The sequence below is a fragment of the Callorhinus ursinus genome, unplaced genomic scaffold, assembly GCF_003265705.2.
Source record: "Callorhinus ursinus isolate GAN/ISIS: 27379988/994484 unplaced genomic scaffold, GSC_fseal_2.0 scaffold16, whole genome shotgun sequence".
In the NCBI taxonomy this organism is placed as follows: Eukaryota; Metazoa; Chordata; class Mammalia; order Carnivora; family Otariidae; genus Callorhinus; species Callorhinus ursinus.
The window spans coordinates 7720926-7745239 of record NW_027397078.1 but is presented as its reverse complement, the minus strand read 5'-3'; the positions used below and the strand labels follow the sequence as shown (position 1 = coordinate 7745239).

At 38.7% G+C, this 24314-nt stretch overlaps 3 protein-coding genes across 14 annotated transcripts in view; 2 read left to right on the top strand and 1 right to left on the bottom strand.

Annotated features, from left to right (window-relative positions):
* The window catches only part of CASK (calcium/calmodulin dependent serine protein kinase), a 359502-nt gene that overhangs the window by 153686 nt on the left and 181502 nt on the right, over positions 1–24314 (bottom strand). The gene's annotated exons all lie outside the window — the stretch shown is intronic.
* GPR34 (G protein-coupled receptor 34) lies at positions 1192–3811 on the top strand. Its single transcript, XM_025857639.2, has one exon. It carries the CDS (start codon positions 1192–1194, stop codon positions 2326–2328), a length of 1137 nt encoding a protein of 378 aa, XP_025713424.1. The 3' UTR covers positions 2329–3811.
* On the top strand, positions 17003–22521 carry GPR82 (G protein-coupled receptor 82). Its single transcript, XM_025857640.2, has 4 exons — positions 17003–17064; positions 18314–18436; positions 20569–20628; positions 20766–22521. Exon 4 carries the CDS (start codon positions 20801–20803, stop codon positions 21809–21811), a length of 1011 nt encoding a protein of 336 aa, XP_025713425.1. The 5' UTR covers positions 17003–17064; positions 18314–18436; positions 20569–20628; positions 20766–20800; the 3' UTR covers positions 21812–22521.

The following is a 24314-nucleotide window of genomic DNA, read 5'->3' as shown; positions in this document are numbered from 1 at the left end:
AGGTGTGAAATATTTACTAAAATGAGATTAGTCCAAAGGTTTGTTTTTTTTTTTTTTAAAGCTAATTTTCATGGAGCACTTTTATGTGCTAGGGTTAAGTTCTTCATACACATTGTGCATTCCTACAGATAAGAAAACTGAGGCTTAGAAAAGATTAATTGGTTTGATCAAGGTCACAGAGTTAGTTAGGTCTGATTTTGGTAACCTTGCTCTGAACACCTTTATGTTACTTCTGCTAAGATGCTGCTGTAGAGAAAAGGGGCAGTCGCTCTAAGAAAGGAAAGGGATGAGACCTCCTGGAAACTTCTCTCCTTGTCTTCTAGCTCCTTATGATGGCCTCCCAGGCTGAGTTCTTCATAGCAATCAATGCCCAGGAAAGGGCCAAGAACAGGTAGCATTATTAACATTCTCTGCTGCCACAAACAAGTGGAATCCACACTCTATCTCTTGTAAGGTTCTAGCAACAGTTGCAAATTACCTAACCCAGGGCATAGTAAGCTGCAGTTAGTTATTTCAAAATCCTGGAATGCACATCCTGTTTTCCATCTAACTATCACTCTAGGTTTCTAGGTCAGGAGACTGCTTGGCCTAACTGGCGGCCGTTGCCACCTGACTTGCTTTTGTTCGCCTACTTTGCTCTCCTGTTGCAGTGTTAGAATAGTCTGCTTAAGGAGGCAGGTGCTCTGCTCTCTTGGTCTTTGTCCGCCTGCCCTGTAGGCAAATGATTTTAATACACCCAACTGGGTCTTAGGTTGCAAAGGAAGACACTGAGGACTCTTTCTTCTATTCCCACCCTGGAATGGGACACTGACACAGTTTATCTGTCCTATGCCGTGTGGTAGCCCTTGTCAAAATGAATGATTGCCATATCTAAGGGAAGGCATCAAGGCAGGAAGCTGGGCAGGGGTCAGCAGTGGGCCCAGCTCACTCATGGCTGTAACTACTTTTAGAGAAATTGACCCTTATCTTTGAGCAGTGTGAGCTGTCATTTCTCTTCACCTCCATCTCTATTCCTATAACAAACTCCCTATGGAAGTTTAAATAAAACAAACCTTGAACGTATAGTGCAGCCATAGGAAAGGCAAATGACTCGATGTTGCATTCTGTTGTAGGAAAAATCTGAAGACATAAAAGCTACACACGAGGAACATGTCATTTAGCGCCTCCGCTTTTTGATCCCTACACCGGACAATGAGAAGTCACATGGTAACAATGCTGAATGCTACAGCCCGCAGTTGGCCTTCCTCCTCCCAGAAATGCAGCTTTATGGCTAATCGCAGCAACCAATTGCTGAACCCCTCAGGAGACCCAAATACTACTACTGCCTGTTCCATGGATGAGAAACTACTTTCTAGCCTGTTAACAATATCCTACTCTGTTATTTTCATCATAGGACTGGTTGGAAACATAATTGCCCTCTATGTATTTCTGGGTATCCACCGCAAAAGAAATTCCATACAGATTTACCTACTGAACGTAGCCATTGCAGATCTCTTACTAATCTTCTGCCTGCCTTTCCGAATAATGTATCACATTAACGGGAACCAGTGGACACTCGGTGTGATCCTTTGCAAGGTTGTGGGAACACTATTTTATATGAACATGTACATTAGCATTATTTTGCTTGGATTTATCAGTTTGGATCGCTACATAAAAATTAATCGGTCTATACAACAGCGGAGGGCAGCAACAACCAAACAAAGTATTTACGTTTGCTGTACAGTATGGACAGTTGCTCTGGCCGGATTTTTAACTATGATTACTTTAACCCTTAAGAAAGAAGATCATAATTCCACAATGTGTTTCCATTATAGAGAGAAGCATAATGCCAAAGGAGAAGCAATTTTTAACTATGTTCTTGTGGTAATGTTCTGGCTAATTTTCTTACTAATAATCCTTTCATATATTAAGATCGGCAAGAATCTACTGAGGATTTCCAAAAGGAGGTCAAAATTTCCCAACTCTGGTAAATATGCCAAAACAGCCCGAAATTCCTTTATCGTACTTATCATTTTTACTGTATGTTTTGTTCCCTATCATGCCTTCCGATTTGTCTATATATCTTCACAGCTAAATAGGCCGTCTTGCTATTGGAAGGAAATCATTCACAAAACCAATGAGATCATGTTGGTTTTCTCATCTTTCAATAGCTGCTTAGATCCAGTCATGTATTTCCTGATGTCCAGTAACATCCGCAAAATAATGTGCCAACTTCTTTCTAGACGATTTCAAGGGGAAGCGAGCAGAAGTGAAAGCACTTCAGAATTTAAACCAGGATACTCCCTGCATGATACATCTGCTGCAGCTAAAATTCAGTCTACTTCTTAAAGCACTTGCGGTAAACACATTAAAAAGGATGAAAAAATACAACCTCTTAATTCCTTAAAGAACTAAAAATTATGAAACAAAGTTCTAGCATTTGCAAAGCTCAGATCTGCTCAAAGCTCTTTGCTTACTTGTGATATTTCATTTGCTTAGTTATAAACTATTTCAAGGGAAAGAAAAGCTTATACTTATCACTAGATTTTAAATCTGTATGTAAAGTCTTTTCAAAGTATGCTGTTAACACTCTTAACATAGATTACAGGGTTAACTGAAATTTATGGTTTTAACAACAGAATAATTGAAATGCCATGGTTTTTCAAGTCACTAACGTAGTTACTCAAAATCAAGCACTTAATACTAATTTAAAGTGCATTTAAAAAGTAAGTTAAATGACTGGCGGACTGACAAAAATGTCAGAAAATGCATGTTCTTTCTCATTTAAAAAGCCTGTATAATTTGCTACTGTATTCATTTATGCCTAAACCTTTATAACAGATGAAATAATAAATTCTAAGTATAAAATGAAATCACCCATTATCTATCACTCTTTAGATCAAATAGAAAGAATTTAAATACTGTACAGTAAAAATCAAACAACAGATGAACTAAGAATTTGATAGCCTAGCAATAAGGACTTGAACCCACACCTTACTTAAAACAGATTTATAAGTGACTCAGCCATCTTGGACCATGCTCTGATAGAGTAAAATTGAAAACAGGCACACCCTATGAGCCACCAAGTCTGATACTAGGTATACATCTGACAGAACCACTCAAACATGTTTACAAGAAAACTTATACATAATGATGCTCAGTGAACTGTTGGTTCATGATAACAAACAATTGGAAACAACCTAAGTTGGGTATCCATCAGCAAAGGCATAGAGAAATAAACTGTTCACAAAATGGGGTATTATACCGCGCTTCAATGAAATGAACTACACCTGCATGCATCAACATGGAGAATTATCAAAAACAATGTTGAAGAGAAAAATACCCCCCAAAACCCAACTGCAAAAAGGTATACACCATGTGAAATCATTTATGTAAAATACAAAACCACATGAAATACCATATTCTTTATGGATCTATAGATACACAATAAAAGTATAAAATGTGCATACTATCCACAGCATAACACACCAACTTAAAGTTAATGGTTATAGCTGGAGAGATTTGAAGCAAACACTGCAAAATGTTAATGTCTGTTAAACCTGTGTGATAGTACTTGGGTATTTGCTTTATTATTTTTGGTATACTGCTGAGTGTTTGAAATATTTTATAATAAAGGAAAGTTACAGATTAGAATTAAAGGGAGCAAATTCTTAAATGTTCATGTATGCTCAAAATTAACTGGAGAGTAAGCTCTAAGAGAAAGGGCTCGTATTTAGCAAGGGCTCCTGGGAACTTAGTGTGTTGCAAGGCACACAGGTGACCAATAGGTATCTGTTGAATAACTGAATGAGTGAACGAATGAGATGAGTGAGAAAGGGAGGGAGGGAGGAAGGGGGTGCTTAACAGAATTGAAAAACTGGGTGTATTTTATTTTTTCCTAGTCAATGTATCTCGATATAGCTGCATTGGACATCATATGTTGTAATCAGGAGATGTAATTAAGGCAACTGTTCTTAAAAGTTTGTCCAGCATTTATTCAGTTTTTTGGTCACACACAGAACCAGAATGCCATTGAGTAAATATGTAAAAGCTATTATGACAAAGTCCAAGGATCCATTCATAAGTTTGTCACAGAGTAGGAGAATTTCTTATAGTTAGAATAATTCTTCAAACTTCAGGTGGGCCAATGGCTGGGGAATCAATGTTAAAGAGTATGAAGAATTTTGTTAGGGTTAAATTTATTTTAATGAGATTTGGCTTGTATACAATTAGTGTGCAGCCATATATTAGTAAGTGCATGCTATTCATTGAATAAAGACCAGGTCAAAGCAGAATTATATTAAAAAAAAAAACAAGAATCATTTGAGGATAAAAATGGAAATTTGCAGAAAAATTAGTGGCTCAGAAAAAATTTATATTACTCTGCACTGACAATGTTAGCAAATACCACCAAACTGAAATTTGGTATTTCTGTTTGTATGGTTTTAAAATATAACAATACTAAATTTTCCCTCATGTTCTCAAAGGTAAAAAAAAATTTTTTTACATTACTGGTAAGCATTTTATATCCCTACATGTCTCTACTATAAACATAACAGCCTGAATGGTTAAATTACATTGCGTGTGCGCTCACGAGTGGGGGAGGGGCAGAGGGAGAGGGAAAGAATTCTGAAGCCATGGAACCTGACACAGGCAGATCCTACGATCCTGAGATCATGACCTGAGTGGAAATCAAGTCAGACACTTGGGATGCCTAGGTGGCTCAGTCAGTTGGGCGCCTGCCTTTGGTGCAGGTCATGATTCCAGTGTCCTGGGATCGAGTCCTGCATCGGGCTCCCTGCTCAGTGGGGAAGCCTGCTTCTCTCTCTGCCTGCCGTTCTCCCTGCTTGTGCTTTATCTCTCTCTGACAAATAGATAAAATCTTAAAAAAAAAAAAAAAAAAAGAGACACTTAACTGACTGAGCCACCCAGGTGCCCCACACAATGGCATTCTTTTTAAAAAAAATTAAAAAGTACATTAATTCTTGGTATAATATTTGTGGTAAAATAAATTTTGATAAAAGTCAATCTGAGCTTAAGTTTATAATGGATTTTGTTTATTGATAGAAGTTTCACTAATAACGTGTCTTAGAGTAACCTGAATCCTGCAAATGTTTGTAAATTTTTAACATGCTACTGACTTACTGAATTTAAGGCTATTTGTTATATATCATCTTTTATTTCTTACTGAGCGTTAGTGTTTGCAAGCAGGAAACACTTGTCCCTACATCCCCCAACCCGACGTTTAGTTCTAGAAGCATTTAGAAAAAGGAAATTCCCAAGTATATACATATCCTCACCTTGCAAAAGATACTCAGAACAAGTTTATAAATAGCATCTCACATACGCAAAACTAAACAAGGGCAAAATTAACTGCCTGGCTGCCAGACTGAGACCCAATGCTGAGTACTGCTGTTCATTTTGTAAAAGTATTCGGTGCAGAGCTGGGTTTGATGATGGCTAACTTTCTAGGATCAGGTCAACAGAAAAAGGAAATTTTGTTCAAGTACAGAAGGGTTTATTTTCAACTTCTTTTTAAGATGGATTCTTCAGTCCTGCCAGTATAAAAGTAGAACTAATAAAATTATAACTCTTTGAAGCAAAGTCTTACTGAAAGTTACCCACAAGAGAAAAACAGCATGAAATAGAGTTCTCCCAACAGGCAACCTGGATTTTGCCGAAACATATTAACAGGCTATTTTTTAAGGTTTTTTTTTTTTTTTTAAAGATTTTATTTATTTATTTGTGTGTGTGAGAGAGAGAGAGAGAGAGAGAGAGAGAGAGAGAGAGAGGAGAGAGGACATGAGCAAGGAGGAGGGGCAGAGGGAGAGGGAGGAGTGGGCTCCCTGATGCGGGGCTCAATTCCAGGATCCTGAGATCATGACCTGAGCCGAAGGCAGACATTGAACCAACTGAGCCACCCAGGTGCCCTAGGTTTTTGAAATATGAATGGAAACTTATTTTACCAGATATTATTAAAATATATTCTTATCTTTCAATAAGGAGAACTCTGTGCAGCAGATACAAGGATAAGCTTATCACTGGAACAGAATACACATCTCTAAGCAGACCCTCAATGATACAGGAGAAGATAATATGACATAATTAATGTGTCTCAACAGAGTAGGGGCAGGAACAATCAGAGGGAAACCTAAGATTCTGTTACTCAAGATGTGCTAGGATCTTGCAAAATGGGGTTAAGTGGATTTTTGAAAACCTGAGTGAGTGTGACAAACTTCCCTCCCTCAGAAAGAACCACTACAAATAAAGGGAGACAACAAGAGAAGCATAGGGGAAGGAAGGGATGGATTAATAAAAAGTGCTGTGCTTATTAATCAAAAGTCAGTTTACAGCCTCACCTGTCACACACAAAACATTATGAAGTGGATTAGACTGTTAAATGTAAATAATGGAACCATGAAAAGATTTAAAAATAGGTGACTAACTCATCTGTATATGGGAAAGAACTTCCTACTAATAAAACAATAGAAATAACTACAGGGAAAATGCATAGCTTATTTTTTTTTTTTGTCAAAAACCACACACAAACATAAACGCAAAAGCAAGAGTGGGAAAAACATTCACAACAGACGTGCGTGACATCTATGAGGAGAGCCTTTTAGGTCAGGCACCAACTCCAGATGCCACAACTTGCCAAGAAACTTCTATTTTTCATCAGAAGAAAGCATTCGAAACTCAGAATGTAATCTGAATTGTGTCATCTCAGATGAGATAGAAACCAAGGCATACTCTCACGTTGGCTGAGGCCACGTCTTTTTTCAGTCTGGTTTGCAGATGAAGACAGGAGGGCTGGCTGGGGGGTGGTAACAACAGACTCAGAGCTGGAAAGGAAGTGCTAGGTTTGTCCTAACCTTCTGCTATGCCTCTTATTTCCCCCCTTTCAAGTTCACATGCAAGAAAATGAGAAACAAAGTCAGAGATATTTATATTATAAATAGAGATATTATATGCGCCTTTACACTGTTAGGCACTGGACACACATTATCATCATTTAATCTACACTGCAGTGGTATAAGGAAAACTACCTTTTACACAGGAGGGGATGTGAGTTAGACTCTGACTCCATAGACATTGTCTCCACTAAGACAATGCTTTTTTGTTTTCATTTCCTTCTGCCCAAGCCCAATGGTTAACTACTGAGATGTCTTAAAAACAAAAACAAAAACAAAAACTATGTATTTGGGACAAAAATTCTGCTTATCACTCATCCAAACTGTGTGAGGTCAAAAAGCCAAAATCTTAAAGACTGGTTTTCTAGCTGTGGCACATTTGCACGTTCCGGGAAAGCTCTGCCTGAAACATGGACAGTAATCTTGTACAAAAGCCTACAGGCTGAATGGGGGAAAAATAGTTTTAGAGCACCTCACCCTTATTAATTTTGCTTCTGGCCAAGGAAATGCATCAAGAACCATCCTAAGATGAGATTTGGAAGAAGTTTCTAATTATAGTTTGAATATAGGTGTGGATGATACATAGAATCTCTTTTTGCTTTGGTAAGTCATACAGTTATTGCAGGATATACAGTCAACTGTTATAGTTCTACTCTGGTGGGGTCATTCCATGTATCATCTTTTTTTTAGTTCTAAAACATTTCAAACATCCAAAAGGGGGAAAACACGATAAAGTAAGCAGCAAGCACCCATCACCCAAATTGAACAGATGTTAACACTTGGCCCTATTTGCTTAACTGTTCTCTTGTACCCAGACATAACCCCCAAAGCTAGATTCACTAAAGCTCATCCTGAGGTATCCTCTTCCCTGAAGTTAGTAGTATCATTCTGATGTGCATTTTTATACTTTTATAACACAGGTATATATAACAATATGCATTAGTTTTTGTTTTTAAAATGGACATAAAGAGTACCTGACTACTACATCCTTTTGTAACTCTTTCACTCAATTTCTGTTTATATTGATATATGTAGGTCTCATTCATTCATTGCACTGATAACACAGTGTTTCACTGTGGGAACAAACAATAGCTCAATTCTCCATTTCACTGACAGTGGGCCCTTAGGTGGTTTCCACTTTTTCACTATTAGAAACCATGGTCTCTTGCACACTCTGTGCACATGTGTGGAATTTCTCTATGGTTGACACCTAGAAGTAGAAATGCTTGCTCATAAGGGTATGCGCATCTGCAATTGATCTCTGTTGACAAACCGTTCTCCAAAGTGATTTTACCAATTTATACACCTCTCCCACTAGTGAGACATGAGTCGAGACATGAGTCTAGTGAGACATGAGTTGTTTCCCAATACTTGGTTTTGTCATATTTACTAACTTTTGCCCATCTGGTAGGTGTGAATGGCATCTCCCTGTGGTTTTAATTTGTGCTTCCCTGATTACAACTGAAATGGAGCATCGGCTCATGTTTTGTCCCCCCCCCCCGCCCCCATTCAGGTTTCTTCTTGGGTAAATGGCCTGTTCATATCTGGGCCTCTCCCCCCTTCCCCCTTAATTAGTTGCCTCTCTTTTCGTTTCTTTCAAATTGTTGAAATGGCATGTATTCTGGATACTAATCTTTTGTTGTTTATATGGTTGTTAATCACTTGTATGGGTGTGGGCCTTCTCCTTTCCTTATGGTTTCTTTTGCCAGACACCACAAGCAAAGTAAGACGTTTTCTCTTTCGCTTGAAAGAAACTTTCTAATAAAAAAATCTAGATAAACCCTGGCCTTTTTTTTTTTTTTTAGAGATTTTATTTATTTATTCAACAGAGAGAGACACAGCGAGAGAGGGAACACAAGCAGGGGGAGTGGGAGAGGGAGAAGCAGGCTTCCCGTGGAGCAGGGAGCCTGATGCGGGGCTCGATCCCAGGACCCTGGGATCATGACCTGAGCTGAAGGCAGATGCTTAACAACTGAGCCACCCAGGTGCCCCAACCCTGGCCTTCTGATACACAGCTCTCAAAGACCACGCTAAAGAATTTGCAGACGGAGAATGAGATGATGTAGCCTTAAAGCAGAAGACTAAAGGAAAGACATTACAGCAAAAATGTGTGTGTGTAGCTTCAGAGAGCAAAAGCTGAAAGAGTATCGGTGAAGGATGGGAGTTGCAAGAGGTATGTTTCACCAGATCGTAAGAGAGGGTTTTCTAATAATTACAGATCTCAAATGAAATAGAAAGCCGGTGAGTTATTTGTTAATCGAAGCGTTTCAATATAGTACGGATCCCCAGCAGGCTGGGAAAGTAGCAAAGTATTTCAGGCATTTAATAAAGTTTGGATTAGATGTTCTTTAGATCCCGTGAATAGAAATTTTGGGTCTTGCAGAACATTCACTGCCTCAATGATTGGCAAGCAGGGGCCACCTGCAATCCTGTTGTGCCATCATATGCTAATGCAGTAATGCCCTCAGGGCTACTCAGACAAGTGCGCGTATGGTGGGGGGCTGCTTGATGTATGGTCACTGGTCCCCAAGCAGTTTCCCTCAATCTTCTTTTGTAGTGAATTTGACCTATGTCTCTTGCTCAGCACGTAGTAGGCATTTTTATTGCTAGAGAGATTGTTTAAACTAGATCTAAAATGAGTTGATGGATTCTAGGAGCTTTGTGACATTCATGTTAGGTGCTTAGGTTTCTTTGCTTTCTTACTGACCCGTGGTTTTGTTCGGTAATCAGAGTGCCCAAATGGGTCACCACACTGCATTCTGAAATGGGGACAAGGCACCTTTGCTATAAACCAGGCTCAGTAGCATGAACTCAGGTGGGAATGGCAATCACTCTAATGGGTTATATTTTCAAATTTTATCCAATGGCAAACTTCTGGACCAAGAGATTTTAATGCCTTCCATTAATACCGCTGGCAATGCTGCCATAGGCCCTTTCCTGTTACAGACATTTCCTTTCTACAGTTCCTGCCTCTTCTCGTGTTCTATTACTAAGACCTTCTAGTACCCCGGTCCCCCACCTCTGCTTTGTTCCTTTCCTGTACACAGCAGCACCTCTTTCTCTTCCTCAATTCAATTTTTGCCATTTTCCTACTTTCTCTTTAAACTGCCTTTCTCACAATTTAGTGCTGTCTTCTCTTGTGTGTCCCCTGATCTGTCAGAAGCAGAAATGCTGCAAGCTGTTTGTACTCACAAGAAAAACCCTGTTTCCTCTATATTAAAAAACAACTTTCAGCTGGTTGCAAAGGGAACTGATGAGGTTTGCATGCATGTTCATATTCAGTTCCCTTTTGTGGCCAGTCTTGAAAAACACTGGAACACACAGGTCAGCTTGTGTTGGGGGCTGATTACAGAGGTCCAAATATATGTGGCAACTAGTGAGAGAGATCAGCTAAGTAAGTAAATGTGGGTCTCATGCTCTGATAGTTTCCATTTATGATCCTGCAAATAAGGAAATCTTGAGTAGTGAGTACAAACCAGCGTGGTGGTGGTGGTGGTGGTGGTGGAGCTACCAAAGGGGTGAGCTAGACTAATTGTCTTTCCACATCCTTCTAGGCTTTCATATTGGAGAGATCAATGAATTTATCCAGCTTTCAGGATCACACTAGCAGAAACAGACTTTTCTTCTAGTTTTACTGAAAAGCTAGATTAATATTCTGGAAACAGAATGAGTTCATGATACTTTTGATGCACTTTGTAATATAAGAAATAATCAAAACAAAACGACAGTAACCTTAACTTTTCTTTTTGAAATATTGCCCAAGAAGCCATGAACACTGAGGTACACATACTATATTAACCCCCAAGGAAAGAGCCAATGCAAATGCATTCTCAGGGAAAGACATAAAAATCTAGTTAAAACGTTACGTTACCATTGCAAGCACATTAAAAAATGTGGTGGATTAAAGAGGGTAGATTAAAATTCTCCGCAGCTCCCATTCAGAGGTGGAGTCTTTTGCCCACCTCTTGAATCTGGGCAAGTATGTGACTTGCTTTGAACAATAAAAGGTGGTGGACGTTGTAGGACATCTGAGCAAAACCTTCAGAGGCCTTGCAGCTTCCAGTTTTGCCCTCTTGGAAGCCTGAGACCAACACATTATAAATAAACCCAGTAGAAAGATCACATGGAGACGGACAATCATCAGCCTGCACAACCATCCCAGCTGGGGCTCTAGACACAAGACTGAGGCCATCTTGGACTGCCCAGTCTCAGCTGTGCTGCCAGATGACTAAGCTATACATAGCTGCATGAATGACTCCAGGTGAGACTGACAGAAGAACTGCCCAGCTGAGCCCAGAACAAATTACAGAATTGAGAGTGAACAAATGGTGGTTGTCCTAAGCCACCAAGTCTGGGGGTGGTCTGGTATGCAGCAAGAGATAAACGATGCATATAAAATATAAACAAAAATTATGCATACTACTTCTAAAAAGGCAACAGTGAATACAGTAAGTAATTCATTAACAAGAGAGACAATGCCTTGAATTATTTTACTTGAAAGCTGTGTGTGAGAGGAAGAGAGAGAGATACTGATTTGCTAAACCACTGTAGGGTGGGGAGTGGCAGGGTTATTAAGGACTTAAACAAACCATGTGTTCTCAGAGATAAAAACAAGCATATGCTCCCCCCTGATGGAGAGAAGGGAATAACGAAGCAACCGATTAGGGGGTTTCTTAAATGAAAGGATCTTCAGAGTGTGTTAAGCTGCCAGGAGGAAGGACTACAGGGGAGAGAACAGCGCCTATACTTTCTTCATTAGCTGAAATGTACTTTAAATTACATTTATTAATAGACATGTTTTCACTACAAGCCTTTCAGTATTCTTTGACTTTTAAAGCTATGTCCATGAATTGCTGTGATTAAAAAAAAAAAAAAAAAGCTCAATAAAACTAGAAGATATGATTACAACTTTCACATACTAAAATGTCAGACTTTATTTTTTACTGCTAGGATGATTGTAGTTGTGAGTGTTTTACAAAGGCGACTCTTGTGATAATCGCCGGTACAAAACAAAAAAGTCCCCAAAGGCCATATCCTGTTAAAGGCAGAATGAGTGGTAATGGGTTTTCATCTTAAGGACAGAAATCCTTGTCCACACAATTACTTTTACTCTATCACGTTTGATGTGTTTTTCAGCTAGTAAAATAATGACGTTTATCATTCTGTTAGAACTTAAAAAAACTAAACTTTTAAATGGTTTTGAGTTTCTAGCTGGAAAACAGAGCAACGTGGGCAGCTTCTGCTTCAGCCTTTAATTGCAAGAGAGGTTTAACTAGGGCTGGTAATACACTGCCCTCTGCTGGCCAGAGCACTGCCAAAGGCATGCGTTGCAGACTTAGGTGCGAACATTTAACTGTGGTTTTTCTTTTTTCCAGTTTTCTCTACCAGATATTTCTGGAGGTATGGCACTCCAGAGAACTTATGTTTCCTGGCCTCGATGATTTATTTGTTGGTTTATTAAGACAGTACATTTTAGGCTGGTTTTTGATGGAGGACAGGGAAGAAGAGAAAATATGGTAATATTAGAAGCTATGCTACAGATAGCACTGTTTTGAGAATTATCTCAGCACCAAGACTTGTTTAGAGTGATGCCTTCAAGTGACTACTTCAAAGCTAATATATCTGTGTCCATCACGGTAAGAACTAATTTAGGCGAGGATCATCAATGAATGCTAAAATCAACTGAGTGAAAGGAAAACAATACATACTCTCAAAATAGGACCTTCTGATTACTTACCAGTTACAAAGGCAAAAAGGTACCTCTACAATGGGAGAGTTGGCAGGAGTTAATAAACTTCCAGACTGAAAACTGCAAACTGGTATATAAGTGAGATATATTTTTGGTCACTGGGGATACTTGGTCACCATACCCAACACAATAAACCAGATTCTGGCGGCAGCTAAGAATATGGGCTCTGAAGTCACACTGCCTGGGTCCAAGTCTAAGCCCTACGCTTTCGCAGTTCTATCACCATCGGCGAGTTATTTCTCTTCTGTGGGCCTAAATCTCCTCATCTAGTAACTGATAGAATAGTATCTAGCTCAGAGAAATTTTAAAAATTGATCGAAAATATGTAAAAAGCACTTCAGTGGCTGCCATTTATAAGCCTCCTAAAAGTGGCTCTCTAGGAAAGCTTGTTACTTCAGTACTTTGGGCTCTTAAGAGGAAATGAACCCAGATACTAACGGTACAGGTGGTAAGACCTCAGGTACCCAACTGCCCCTTGCCTTCCCTTCACATCTGTTTTTGCCCCCTTGAATAAGGACAGGAAGTGACATGGAGCAGGGGACTTAACCTCAAGACAACTGTATCTAGAAATCCAAAAGAAATGATTGGTAATAAACTGGCCAGGAAACCTTGGGCTTGGGAAGAAAGGGACAGTGGTGAGAGTTCCAGGGAACTGATGTGGGATACCTTTTCGGTTCCCCAAATCTCACTGCAATCTGAGGTGTTGTTTCCCAGGGCAGAGGTGTAGGGATGTATCTTCTACCTGGGGCAATATGATGGCCTAAATTATTTTTAGAATTCTATCATCAAATGTTTCATTTTCAGAAAATTTTCTATCTACTTTTGGCTTTTCAAAGAACCTTAAAAAAAAAAAAGCTTTATTTGAGAGAGAGTGGGAGAAGCAGGCTCCCCACTGAGTCAGGAGCCCGATGTGGGGCTCTATCCCAGGATCCTGAGATCATGACCTGAGCCGAAGGCAGACGCTTAACTGAGTCACCCAGGCACCCCTCAAAGAACCTTAAAAAAAAAAAAAAAGAATGGTAGGTTCTGAAGCAGGATATGAATTAAACTTAACTGACTCAAAGATGTTGAAATTCAAAATCTGACTGTCCTCAAAAAGATTTCTGCCTCATCTAATCCAATGCTGAAGTTTCTTCCCTTTCCCAAACCTAATTTCCCATCTACTTCCCTCTGCCGCCTCAGAGGGCATTCCAGTTCTTACGACCGCCGCTGAGACTGCTACAGTGTTATTGGGGTGTGCAATTCTAGAAGACCATGTCTATCTGGTGCACAGAAACCTATATAAAAAGACAAAGCCCAAGGTGAAGTATAATGAAACTTCGATTAGTAGGTCCCTTTATGTTTTGTCACTGGACCTTCCTTACAAAGCTAATCACTTTTCTGCACGATTATAAACCTTCAAACTCTGGACTGTAATTTCTGCTGTTTTAAAAATAGTTCTTGAGGGAGATACTTCCATGATTTGCTGAGAAATCAGCTCTTCAAAGTAGAAGTTCTTGAGACCCTGATTAAGGGTGGGACGGCCGTAAGTACTGCTACTCACAGTAGCAGCAAGGACCTGCGAGCCGTGCAGTGGAGATGGGGCTGTGGCCAGACACCACATCCTGAAGGGAGCAGGGGGCTCAGTGAGCCTTGAACAACCCACAGCTTTGAGTATAAGGTCTGTGTTTCACTCCTCCTAAAGGTAACCACTGCCTTGGGTGTGCACTGAACTGGATAAAAGGCTTCCACTGCCTCCCACCCCCCCAACCCTGCTCCTTTGGAGAACCACTTATCTTTCGAATGTGATGTTCTAACAGACTATGTGAGGCCAATCTGCTCTTTCTGCACACCAGCCTCCCGATGCCCTGAACTGCTGACTGGTCAGAAAGAGTACTCAAAAAGGCTAACTGCAGCCAGCTTAGACACCAGCCTAAAATAACTGTCTAGTTGAAGCAATAAAGTTCAGGCATGAGTGATGTGTCTTGTGTCCTCTGGGTTCTGGCTCTGATGGAAATTGATAAGGGACCCTAATTCTGACCTCTATAATCCCTGCGAGTCAGGAAAAGTCTCGTACACCCTTGCTGTATACAGCTCCCCATAGGCTGTCAAAATAAATCACCACATGCCTGCCCTCTGAACCATTCTTACTGAACGACTCCAAATGGGTTCTGGGGCCAGAGTGAAACATTCGCTTGACACTCACACAAATATCTCGAAAGCAGGAAACTTAATACAAGGCAGGGCTTAAATTTTTTTTGGGGGGGGGAACTACTCTAACACCTCAAGAAATAAATCATAAGGGTCAGAGCAGAACACCCAGGGGATCAGTACTTGGCAGATGATGTAGCAAGGAATTAGAAGTGTTGGACAAGAGGATTCGCACTTGGATAACAGAAGCGCAACTTTGAAGAGGGCATGGATGGGAAAGACAAATGAGAAACCAAAGAGAACTACCGGTGGCCTGAGTGAGGAAAAGTCCAAGGGGCCACTTGTACACAGCACTTGTAATCTTCAATATGTCTACCTGACAAGTTGTATTTTGGTTAATTTTGTATGCTCTGACATTTATGCTTTTCTACCAGTTGTAGTATTTCTTAGAAAAATATAAATTAGAAAATTCCTTTTATTTCAGTTAAGGAATTCAAAAATCGCCTCAATCAAAAAGAATTTATATTGCTATCGATGGGATACAACTTAGCTTAAAGTCCAAAGCTTTCAAAAACTAGAAAATTGGACTTGATTCCTCCCATAGTCAATTCTGCTACATCAGAGCACAGGACGGGAAGCCCTGTTTGAACAAAGTAAAAAGTATTCAAAACTGGACCCCGGTTTACTTACCATAAGTACCACCAGGTACAACTAACTGACCCTTGAGAAAGGCCAATAATTTCTGCTTTCAAAGGCAGAGAATGAGACTGAAAAAAATAAATACACATGCTTTCAAGTTAATTTACTAGTTGTGTTGCCTTGGGCATGTTATTTAACCTCTTTGAAACTGAATTTCCTCACATGTGAAATGGAACCTCTACCACCCACTGTTAAGAGTTCTTATATGTAAAATGCCCTGCCCAGTTCCTACCTAGCACAGAACTATAGCTTAGCATGTGTTCTCTTTCCTTCTAGTTCCTTGACCTTCCAGAACCATTATGATTCATGGTTTTCTCCTTTTTCTAATTTGTAGAGCATTTAAAGTCTGTATCACACATCACACATTATTAATCTGAATTCTCGGCTTGCTTGTGGAATCGCTTTTGAATTTCCGGAGACCCTATGTTAGCTTGTGGCTAATATACTTCTGTGACTTCCACACACCACTAGAAACATAGTAGGAACTCCAATAAATATTCATTAAATGAATTGCACCGTTTAATACAGAGCACTAAAAATCAAGAGACAGGAAGATATGACAAAACGTACACCCATCCAGGCATTCTTGCTCGATAAATGATCAGCTGCCTGACAATCATTTTCAGAAGTACTTTTGACTCTTCCCTGGTCCAATGGTTGACTGACATCCTGTGGTAGCCAGCTTCTTAGATGGCTCCCAGTGATCATCACCTCCTGCTATTTACCTCTTCATACTGAATCACTGCTGGCTCCGTGTGGCCAAGATAATGTCACAGCAGAAGTGACAGTGCTGACTTCAGAAGCTACATTAAAAAAAAGACTGCAGCTATGGTCTTTTTTTCTTGAATCACTTGCGCTCTCTCTCTCTCTCTCTCTCTCTCTGTGTGTGTGTGTGTGTGTGTGTGTGTGTGTGTGTAAGCGAGTCACCATGTTGTGAGGACAGATGGCTGCATGATCTTAGGCAACTTAAGTGACCTTTCTGAGGTTGTTCTCCTTAACGTTTAAATTGAATATATTTCATACTATTTATTTCACAGGGTATTGTGAAGATGAAGTAAGACATATAAAACACAGACCAGGATGCCTGGCACATAATAAGCTTTCATTAAGTGTGGGTACTACTGGTGGTGGTGGGAGAAGCTGCAGGAATTGACTGGATGTGAGATGTGAAGGAAACAGAGGAATCAAGGATAATTCCTAGGTTTTTGGCTTGAATAATGAGGAGGTGATAGTATCATTTACTGAGTCTGGGGACAATGGAGGAAAAGTAGTGGAGGGCAAGGGCATTCTCTCTCTTTTTTTTTTTTGGCTAAAGGTGCTTAAGCCTCAAAGTGGTAATATTAAAATGATCTCTCAATCACTTATAAACAGTATTCCATTTCCATTCTTCTCTAAATTAATTCAAACCGTTTTTTTGTTCTAAGTAATTCCTTCCTGGGACATGCGAAATTACTGAAGTAAAAATGATAGAGGAGTTCCAGAGAGGCCAAATTACTCTGCAATCCATGGCCATATAACCCCAGACGAGTCACTGTTCTTAATGAAATGATGGCAAGCGTTACAAAGATGAACAGCAGCAGAACAAAATCCACTCAGGTAGTTCTCACTTTTGTTTTAGAGAGAACAATTAGCAAACATTAGGGAGGATTTATGCAATCAACATGAAAGAAGGTACACACTGGGGATTATGAGAAATGGCAAGGTCCTCCTATTAATCTTAAATGAAGATTTACTAATAACTGAAGTGCTCAAGTTTGATGAAATTAGATTTCTGTTCCCATTCTCAGACACCCCCCTCCCGGTGGTTTCACTACACAAGGGAGGGTAGCATGTGACACAAGTCTGGCTCCTCAGCTGTACACTGAGCTTTCACTTAGTTACCAGTTCAGACTCATTAAACAATCTTATATATAAAACTGGATTCTTTATAGCATGATGTAACTATTCATTTTATCCGAGGAATATTTGGTCTTCAGATTCTGGCACTTTTCAGGATTCTCCAAATCCATTATGAAATGCTCCAAACAATGTACACTACTTTGAATCTGAATGGGGGACTCACAGGGCAGTTGGAAGTAGAATGGGTTAGTTCACTTAGTAACCAAGTTGGGACCTAAACCCCTGACTTACAGTGTGCTGCTCTGGGTCTCACTTCTTGTTTTGTTTTGTTTTTTAAAGATTTTACTTATTTATTTTTGCGGGGGGGGGAACACTAGTGGGTGGGAGGGGCAGAGGAAGAAGCAGACTCCCCACTGAGCATGGAGCCTGATGTGGGACTCGATCCCAGGACCCTGAGATCATGACCTGAACTGAAGGCAGATGCTTAACAACTGAGCCCCCCAGGCACCCTGGGTCTCACTCACTCCTTTATCCTTAAAACGAAGGGTCTGTACCCATAGATGATCATGAAGTTCTATTCCAGCTCTATGGTATCTAATTCTAGTAAGTTGTTACTGGTAAGAAAACTTTGGGTTTTGTTTCCTTTTATTCTTGATAAAGATGAACTGCAAATAAACCATCCACAAGTGATTTTACAGACAAGTTTGTACCAATATTTTCTTGGGTGACTATGAAGTTGTTCCCTCTACCACTGTGATGTATAAAACCAGCTATGGGGACTAAACCTTTGAACTCAACTTCAGCCAATCATGCTAATATAAAGCTACTGAGGTAGAGCTGGTTCATGAAATAATCATAAGGAAGTACAATATATATATATTGTCCACCAACTTCCTCCCACCACAGAAATAGAGAAATGAGGTTTTTTAGAGGTAGTTGCTACATTTACCATAACTATTGAATTTCTTCAATACTCTGTTTAATTTCCTTTTTCCCCCCACTGTAGTTGGTGTCATGGTCACACTGACTAGAATTGAAAGATACTGGATGGTCGGAGAATTTTAAGTCTGAAATTTAGCATCCCTGCCCTGAACAACAGAGCCTTGATTGGTGTAAACTACTTGCACAGGTAAGACTGATCACTTACTTTTAGCTTAAAAGTTAACCCTATAAAAACTCTAACAGGACTAAAATGTTTAAATTTTGAAAACTGATCATCACTTTCTCCCTCCTTTTTGTTTGGAAGCATTTGCTAGTGTGAAATAGCAAAGCAAGGCGACAGTAATAGGTGATGGCAGATGCTGTCTGAGGTGGGCTAGTTTGAAACTAGGGGAATACAATCTGTGAATACAGAAGCACTATTAGCTTTTCAGATTTTAGTATATAATGCATTATCTACACAAGGCAGGGGTAGTGTTTTTCTTTACTAGCACCATAAAAGGAAGCTCCATTTCTTTTTTTTTTTTTTTTAAAGATTTTATTTATTTCTTTGAGAGTGAGAGAGAGAGAGCACAAGCAGGGGCAGAGGGAGAGGAAGAAGCAGGCTCCCCATTGAGCAGGCAGCCCGACGTGGGGCTCGATCCCAGGACCCTGGGATCATGATCTGAGCTGAAGGCAGATGCTTAATGGATTGAGCCACAAAGGCACTCCAGAAGCTCCATTTCTTATATAAAAATCTACTTGGATTGAATAAATTTTTTGTGGGAAATAAACTGGCTTATTTCACTCTCTGACTGGTTTTTAAATCAGTCAAGGTACAGATTAGGATTTACATATTTACAACTGGTAGTACACTAACTGCAACCAGATTCCAATTTGCTGGGCTGCACTGGATTCAGACACAAACTCTCTCTGAAGCATCTGGACGGTTTTCTAAATAAAAACTGCAAAGAAATAAAATGATAGACACTGGTAGACATTAGTGAAGGGTCTCTGTATTGGAACCTAGAGACATTGTACAGCCCTCAAGCTTTCAAAGTCATTGTGTGGGGATTGCTTGGTTTAAAAAATTATTTAAAAACTTTAACAGTGTATTTGGAAAAAAATCCTCCCTATTTCTGTAATCCATGATGCAAAACTTAAAATGGCGACTGTGAAGAGGGGTAGAGAGTGAAACAGCTCTGAGGGGCTGGGGGCATATAAGAAGGCAGTGTATGGCATCTCAGAAGGCAGATGCACAGCAACATTTTTGTGTTTATCAAAAGAAAGAATGTGATTTAAAAAAAGATTTAAAGAATCCCCACTCTAGATTTTTATAAACGAGAATGTGGTACCTAGAAAGCTATGGTGATAAACACAGAGAAATGTGGCACATTCTGAATAGAGCTCATGATTCTTACTTGACCAGAATCCAATAACTTGTTATTCCCACCTGAAAGAAATAAGGAATGAACAAAATAATGAAAAAGAGTTTGTATGTGACTCTTCAACACTTGTACCATCTGATGAAAGAAAGATTAAAAATAAAAAGAAAAGGAAAGATTTAAAAATATGACATAGGGGCGCCTGGCTGACTCAGCTGGAAGAACATGTGATGCTTGATCTCAGAGTCCTAAGTTCGAGCCTCATGTTGGGTGTAGAGATTACTACAAAAAAATAAACTTAAAAACAAAAATAAGACATAAAAAAGCAAAAACCATGCCTGCATTTATGCTGTGATTAAAATATCTTCTAAAAAATCATATTCTCTGAAAAACCAAGGTACTAAAATTATACAAAAAGACACATGAGGGCACTCTAACCAACAAGCATAGGAACTACAGTTTTGACATAGAATTTTAAAGTAAACGTTTTAAAAAAATTGAAGTATGGTAGTTTAACATTAAATATTTGAAATAGGAAATTACTGATGCCTTTTGGTAAAGATCTTGGGATTTTGGTGTCTATCCTTGGTCACTATACTTGCCTTCTGTTCGATTCAGGATCTTGTCTGAGTGTTTGTATAGGATTAAGTTTACTTCTGAAATACAAAATGAGACTATTCTAATGGTACTAGATTATAGAGAGGTGCTTTAACCTCATCATGAAAAGACACCATTTTGAAAAGTATTTATGTACAGTTTATGTACAATTAAGGTGATAATTTAAATTAGTCTTCTATTAAGGTGGCCACAAAATACTTATGCCAACACTTTCCTTTGGCCAATATGTATTGCTTGCATGTGCCTTAAAATATTTTTATTACCTTTCTAGGCAAAAAAACCAATCAAAGAATGATAAACCTCAGGCCTTTAACTATTTGTATCAAATCTGGTTTTTTAGACAAAGATACTACTCACAATCAAGTCTTTTATTTCCACTGGACGACTGTGATTAGAAAAGGTGAGAGAGCATCTATACTCTCCCTCTCCCTTCAAATACATTTACATTACTTTTATTTCATCCAATGCTTTTAAAAAACTATTCAGTCTAAATACCATCTATAATTTTAATATTAAATATCTGCCATTCTGTTCTAGCTCCTGAGACAAAATTCCAAGAAAATCTGATATAAATGAGTAACAACTCAACATGTATTCAACCATCCAGGATCTCTTCCATGGCTTTGCCAATCATTTATGCCTTCCTTTGCATCATTGGTCTCTTTGGAAATTCTCTCTCTCAATGGGTATTTTTAACAAAAATAGGCAAGAAAACATCAACGCACATCTACCTAGCACATCTTGTGACAGCAAACTTACTTGTGTGCAGTGCCATGCCTTTCATGGGTATCTATTTCCTGAAAGGTGTTCAATGGGAATATCGATCTGCACAATGCACGGTGGTCAATTTTTTGGGAACCCTATCCATGCATGTAAGTATGTTTGTCAGCCTCTTAATTTTAAGTTGGATTGCCATAAGCCGTTATGCTACTTTAATGAAAAAGGATTCAGTACAAGAGACCACTTCGTGCTACGAGAAAGTATTTTATGGCCACTTACTGAAAAAATTTCGCCAGCCCAACTTTGCTAGAAAACTGTGTGTTTACATATGGGGAGTTGTACTAGGCATAATTATTCCGGTTATCATATATTACTCAGTTGTAGAAGCTACAGAAGGAGACGAGAACGTGTGCTATAACCAGCAGACGGAACTAGGAGCCGTGACCTCGCAGACTGCAGGCCTCATTGGAACCACATTTATTGGATTTTCATTTTTAGTTGTACTAACATCATACTACTCTTTTGTTAGCCATCTGAGAAAAATAAGGACCTGTACATCCATTACGGAGAAAGATCTGATTTACAGTTCTGTGAAAAGGCATCTTTTGGTCATCCAGGTTCTACTAATAGTTTGCTTCCTTCCATATAGCATTTTTAAACCCATTTTTTATGTTCTACACCAAAGTGGTAACTGTCAGCAACTGAATTATTTAATTGAAATTAAAAATGTCCTCACCTGTCTTGCATCAGCCAGAAGTAGCACAGACCCCATTATATTTCTTTTTTTAGATAAAACGTTCAAAAAGACACTATATAATCTCTTTACAAAATCTGATTCCCCACATATACAAGCCTATAGTTGACTTCTGAATAGAAAACACCACCAAATAGAAAAGTGTTTATATGGCTACTAGGGATACTGAACTACATGATTAACGGGTCACAACTTGCTTGAAAGCTTGAAAGAAAACCTCTTTGGTTTTAGAAATAATCATAAAATTCACTTTATAGCTCTACTAATACTGCAAGTTGAGATGGCAGAGACTCTCAGAGGCAAGTCAAGCATGTTAAAAGGGATCTCACTGCATATGAAAGCAACAGACCATCTTCTCTTTAAACTCAACTGTGTATGCTTTTATTTAGAACACAACAGGTCATGACTGTAGGATAAAGCAGCAAATGGTTTATGACTTTTCTGCTTTCTAGTAGGTGCAATATAAGGGCCCATCTATGGCTAGTGTTCTGTTGGTAACTTTAAAAACGAGTAAAAGAAAAAAGTGAATCAGAAATTATCTCGCTTAAGTCCTATCTAGATGTATGAATAATAGAGTGCAAAAATCCAAGGTTTTATAAACGCATTATCTTGTATCATCTGCTTATGTTACTTCAAGAAGTAATATTCGTTGAGTCCGGTATTTATTAAGTTGGTGTTTTTATAAATATATTTAAATATTCGGGTTAGGCTTGGTCAAAATAAAGAGCAAATACAATGTCATTATATGCCTATCTTCACCACATCTTGTAAACTTCCCTCTGTACTCAATATAAATAATGTGATTAATGACAAACAGTACCTGGCATGTAGATATGTTCAATTAATTTTTGTGAAAACAGATGAATGAATAATAAGGGCAGTATAATAGTATTTTTGTTGAGAGACTGGTCTCTGGAGTTAGATTCCCTGGGTTCGATCCTAGCTAAACCTCTTATTTAGCCAGACAATCCTCAGTAAATTACTTACCCTCTTAAAGCGTTAATTTCATCATTTGTAGAATGGAAAAATGCTACGTAGTTCATAGCTACTATTATTAAGTCAGATGATGTTACTATTCTGAGTAGCTGTCATTCACTAAGCATTGTTATGTGCCAGGCACTCTGCTCATATGCTTTGCATGTATTTTAATCATCACCACCATAAAGCATGCCAATTTGCTGATGAAAAAACTGAAGTGCATAGCTAAGTCACCCCAATTTTCTCCAATACCTAAATAAATATTTAAACAGTAAGCATTTCTCGGTCATTTCTTTCTTTCATGTAGTCTTGTCAGGAAGATAAATGATGGGGACTATACTCTGTGCTATATACAGTCTAATTAAAAAAATTTTTTTTGTGTTTTATTTTCCCAAAAAGATCATAAGCGCCTTTTGAGCAGTAGTTTGCTTTCAATTTCTACACCCATAGCACTTGCATTCTCTGCTCAGATAAGAACCAGACAAAAACAGTTAAATGAAACTGAAGCTGAATAAATGTTAATGGTAACCTGTTACTTCATTAGAGACTGCCCAAAGACTCATTTATTCTCTTCGTGGTCATTTTTTCGATGCTCGGAAAGAAGTTTAAAGTAAGTTCACATAGCACTTCCAAGGCTTTAATCTCACAGCATGTTTTGTTCCTAAATTAAAAATGTAGAAACAACACACTTGTACAGATTCCCCAAGAGCCATGTGTTCAATGCCACTAGAGGTTTTTCTAACACATCTGCATAATTTTCATTAAAAAAGAATAGTTCAATGCTTAAATGAGAGAAGAAAATGTTCAGAAAAAAGTCTGAAGAAAATGCACACTGGCTTCAAATGTTTACAGTGTACATCTATTCTTTCATAGCAGCGATTTGATCTCTGGCGGATTAATTTGCCGACACAAAGGCAGACCTGGGAACTCTAGGTGATTCCCTAAGTGCTGGCTATAAACAGAGGTGTCCAATCACTGCTTTCATTTTACGTAAGTGATACAGTATTAAATCTCACTATATAACATATATATATATATATACATCCTCTAAAAATCATTATTAAAAACATCACTTCACCTTGCCACAACTTTAAGTAAAAGATATAAAGTATTATCAAAGTAGAGTTTCCTACATTTAAAAAAGGCAGGAAAAGAGGTATGCAATTTCTCTTTAAGTTACTCATTCTGACAGAAAACTCCCATTTTAATTCTGTCCTGAGCTTATTATCACTGTGTTTACCTTCACACCACAGGCACTTTCCTGAACAGGTAATTGTAAATCATGTTGAACTTTTTTGTGTAATTGACAAAGTGGCCACTTAATATCACGGTAAATATTTTATATGAAATACTACTTTCTAAATTACCTTTATAAAGTGTAGATTTCAGCAAAACTGTGCTCAAAAAATTTTTATTATAATAGTTGGCATACGATGTCATGTTATATGTTAGATTAGCTTCAGGTGCACAGCATAGTGATTTGACAATTCTATACATTATTCAGTGCTCATCACGGTAAGTGTAGCCACCATCTGTGACCACACAACGTTACTACAATATTATTGGCTGTATTCCCTATGTTGTACTTTTCATCTCCATGACTAGTTTATTTTATAACTGGAAGTTTGTACCTT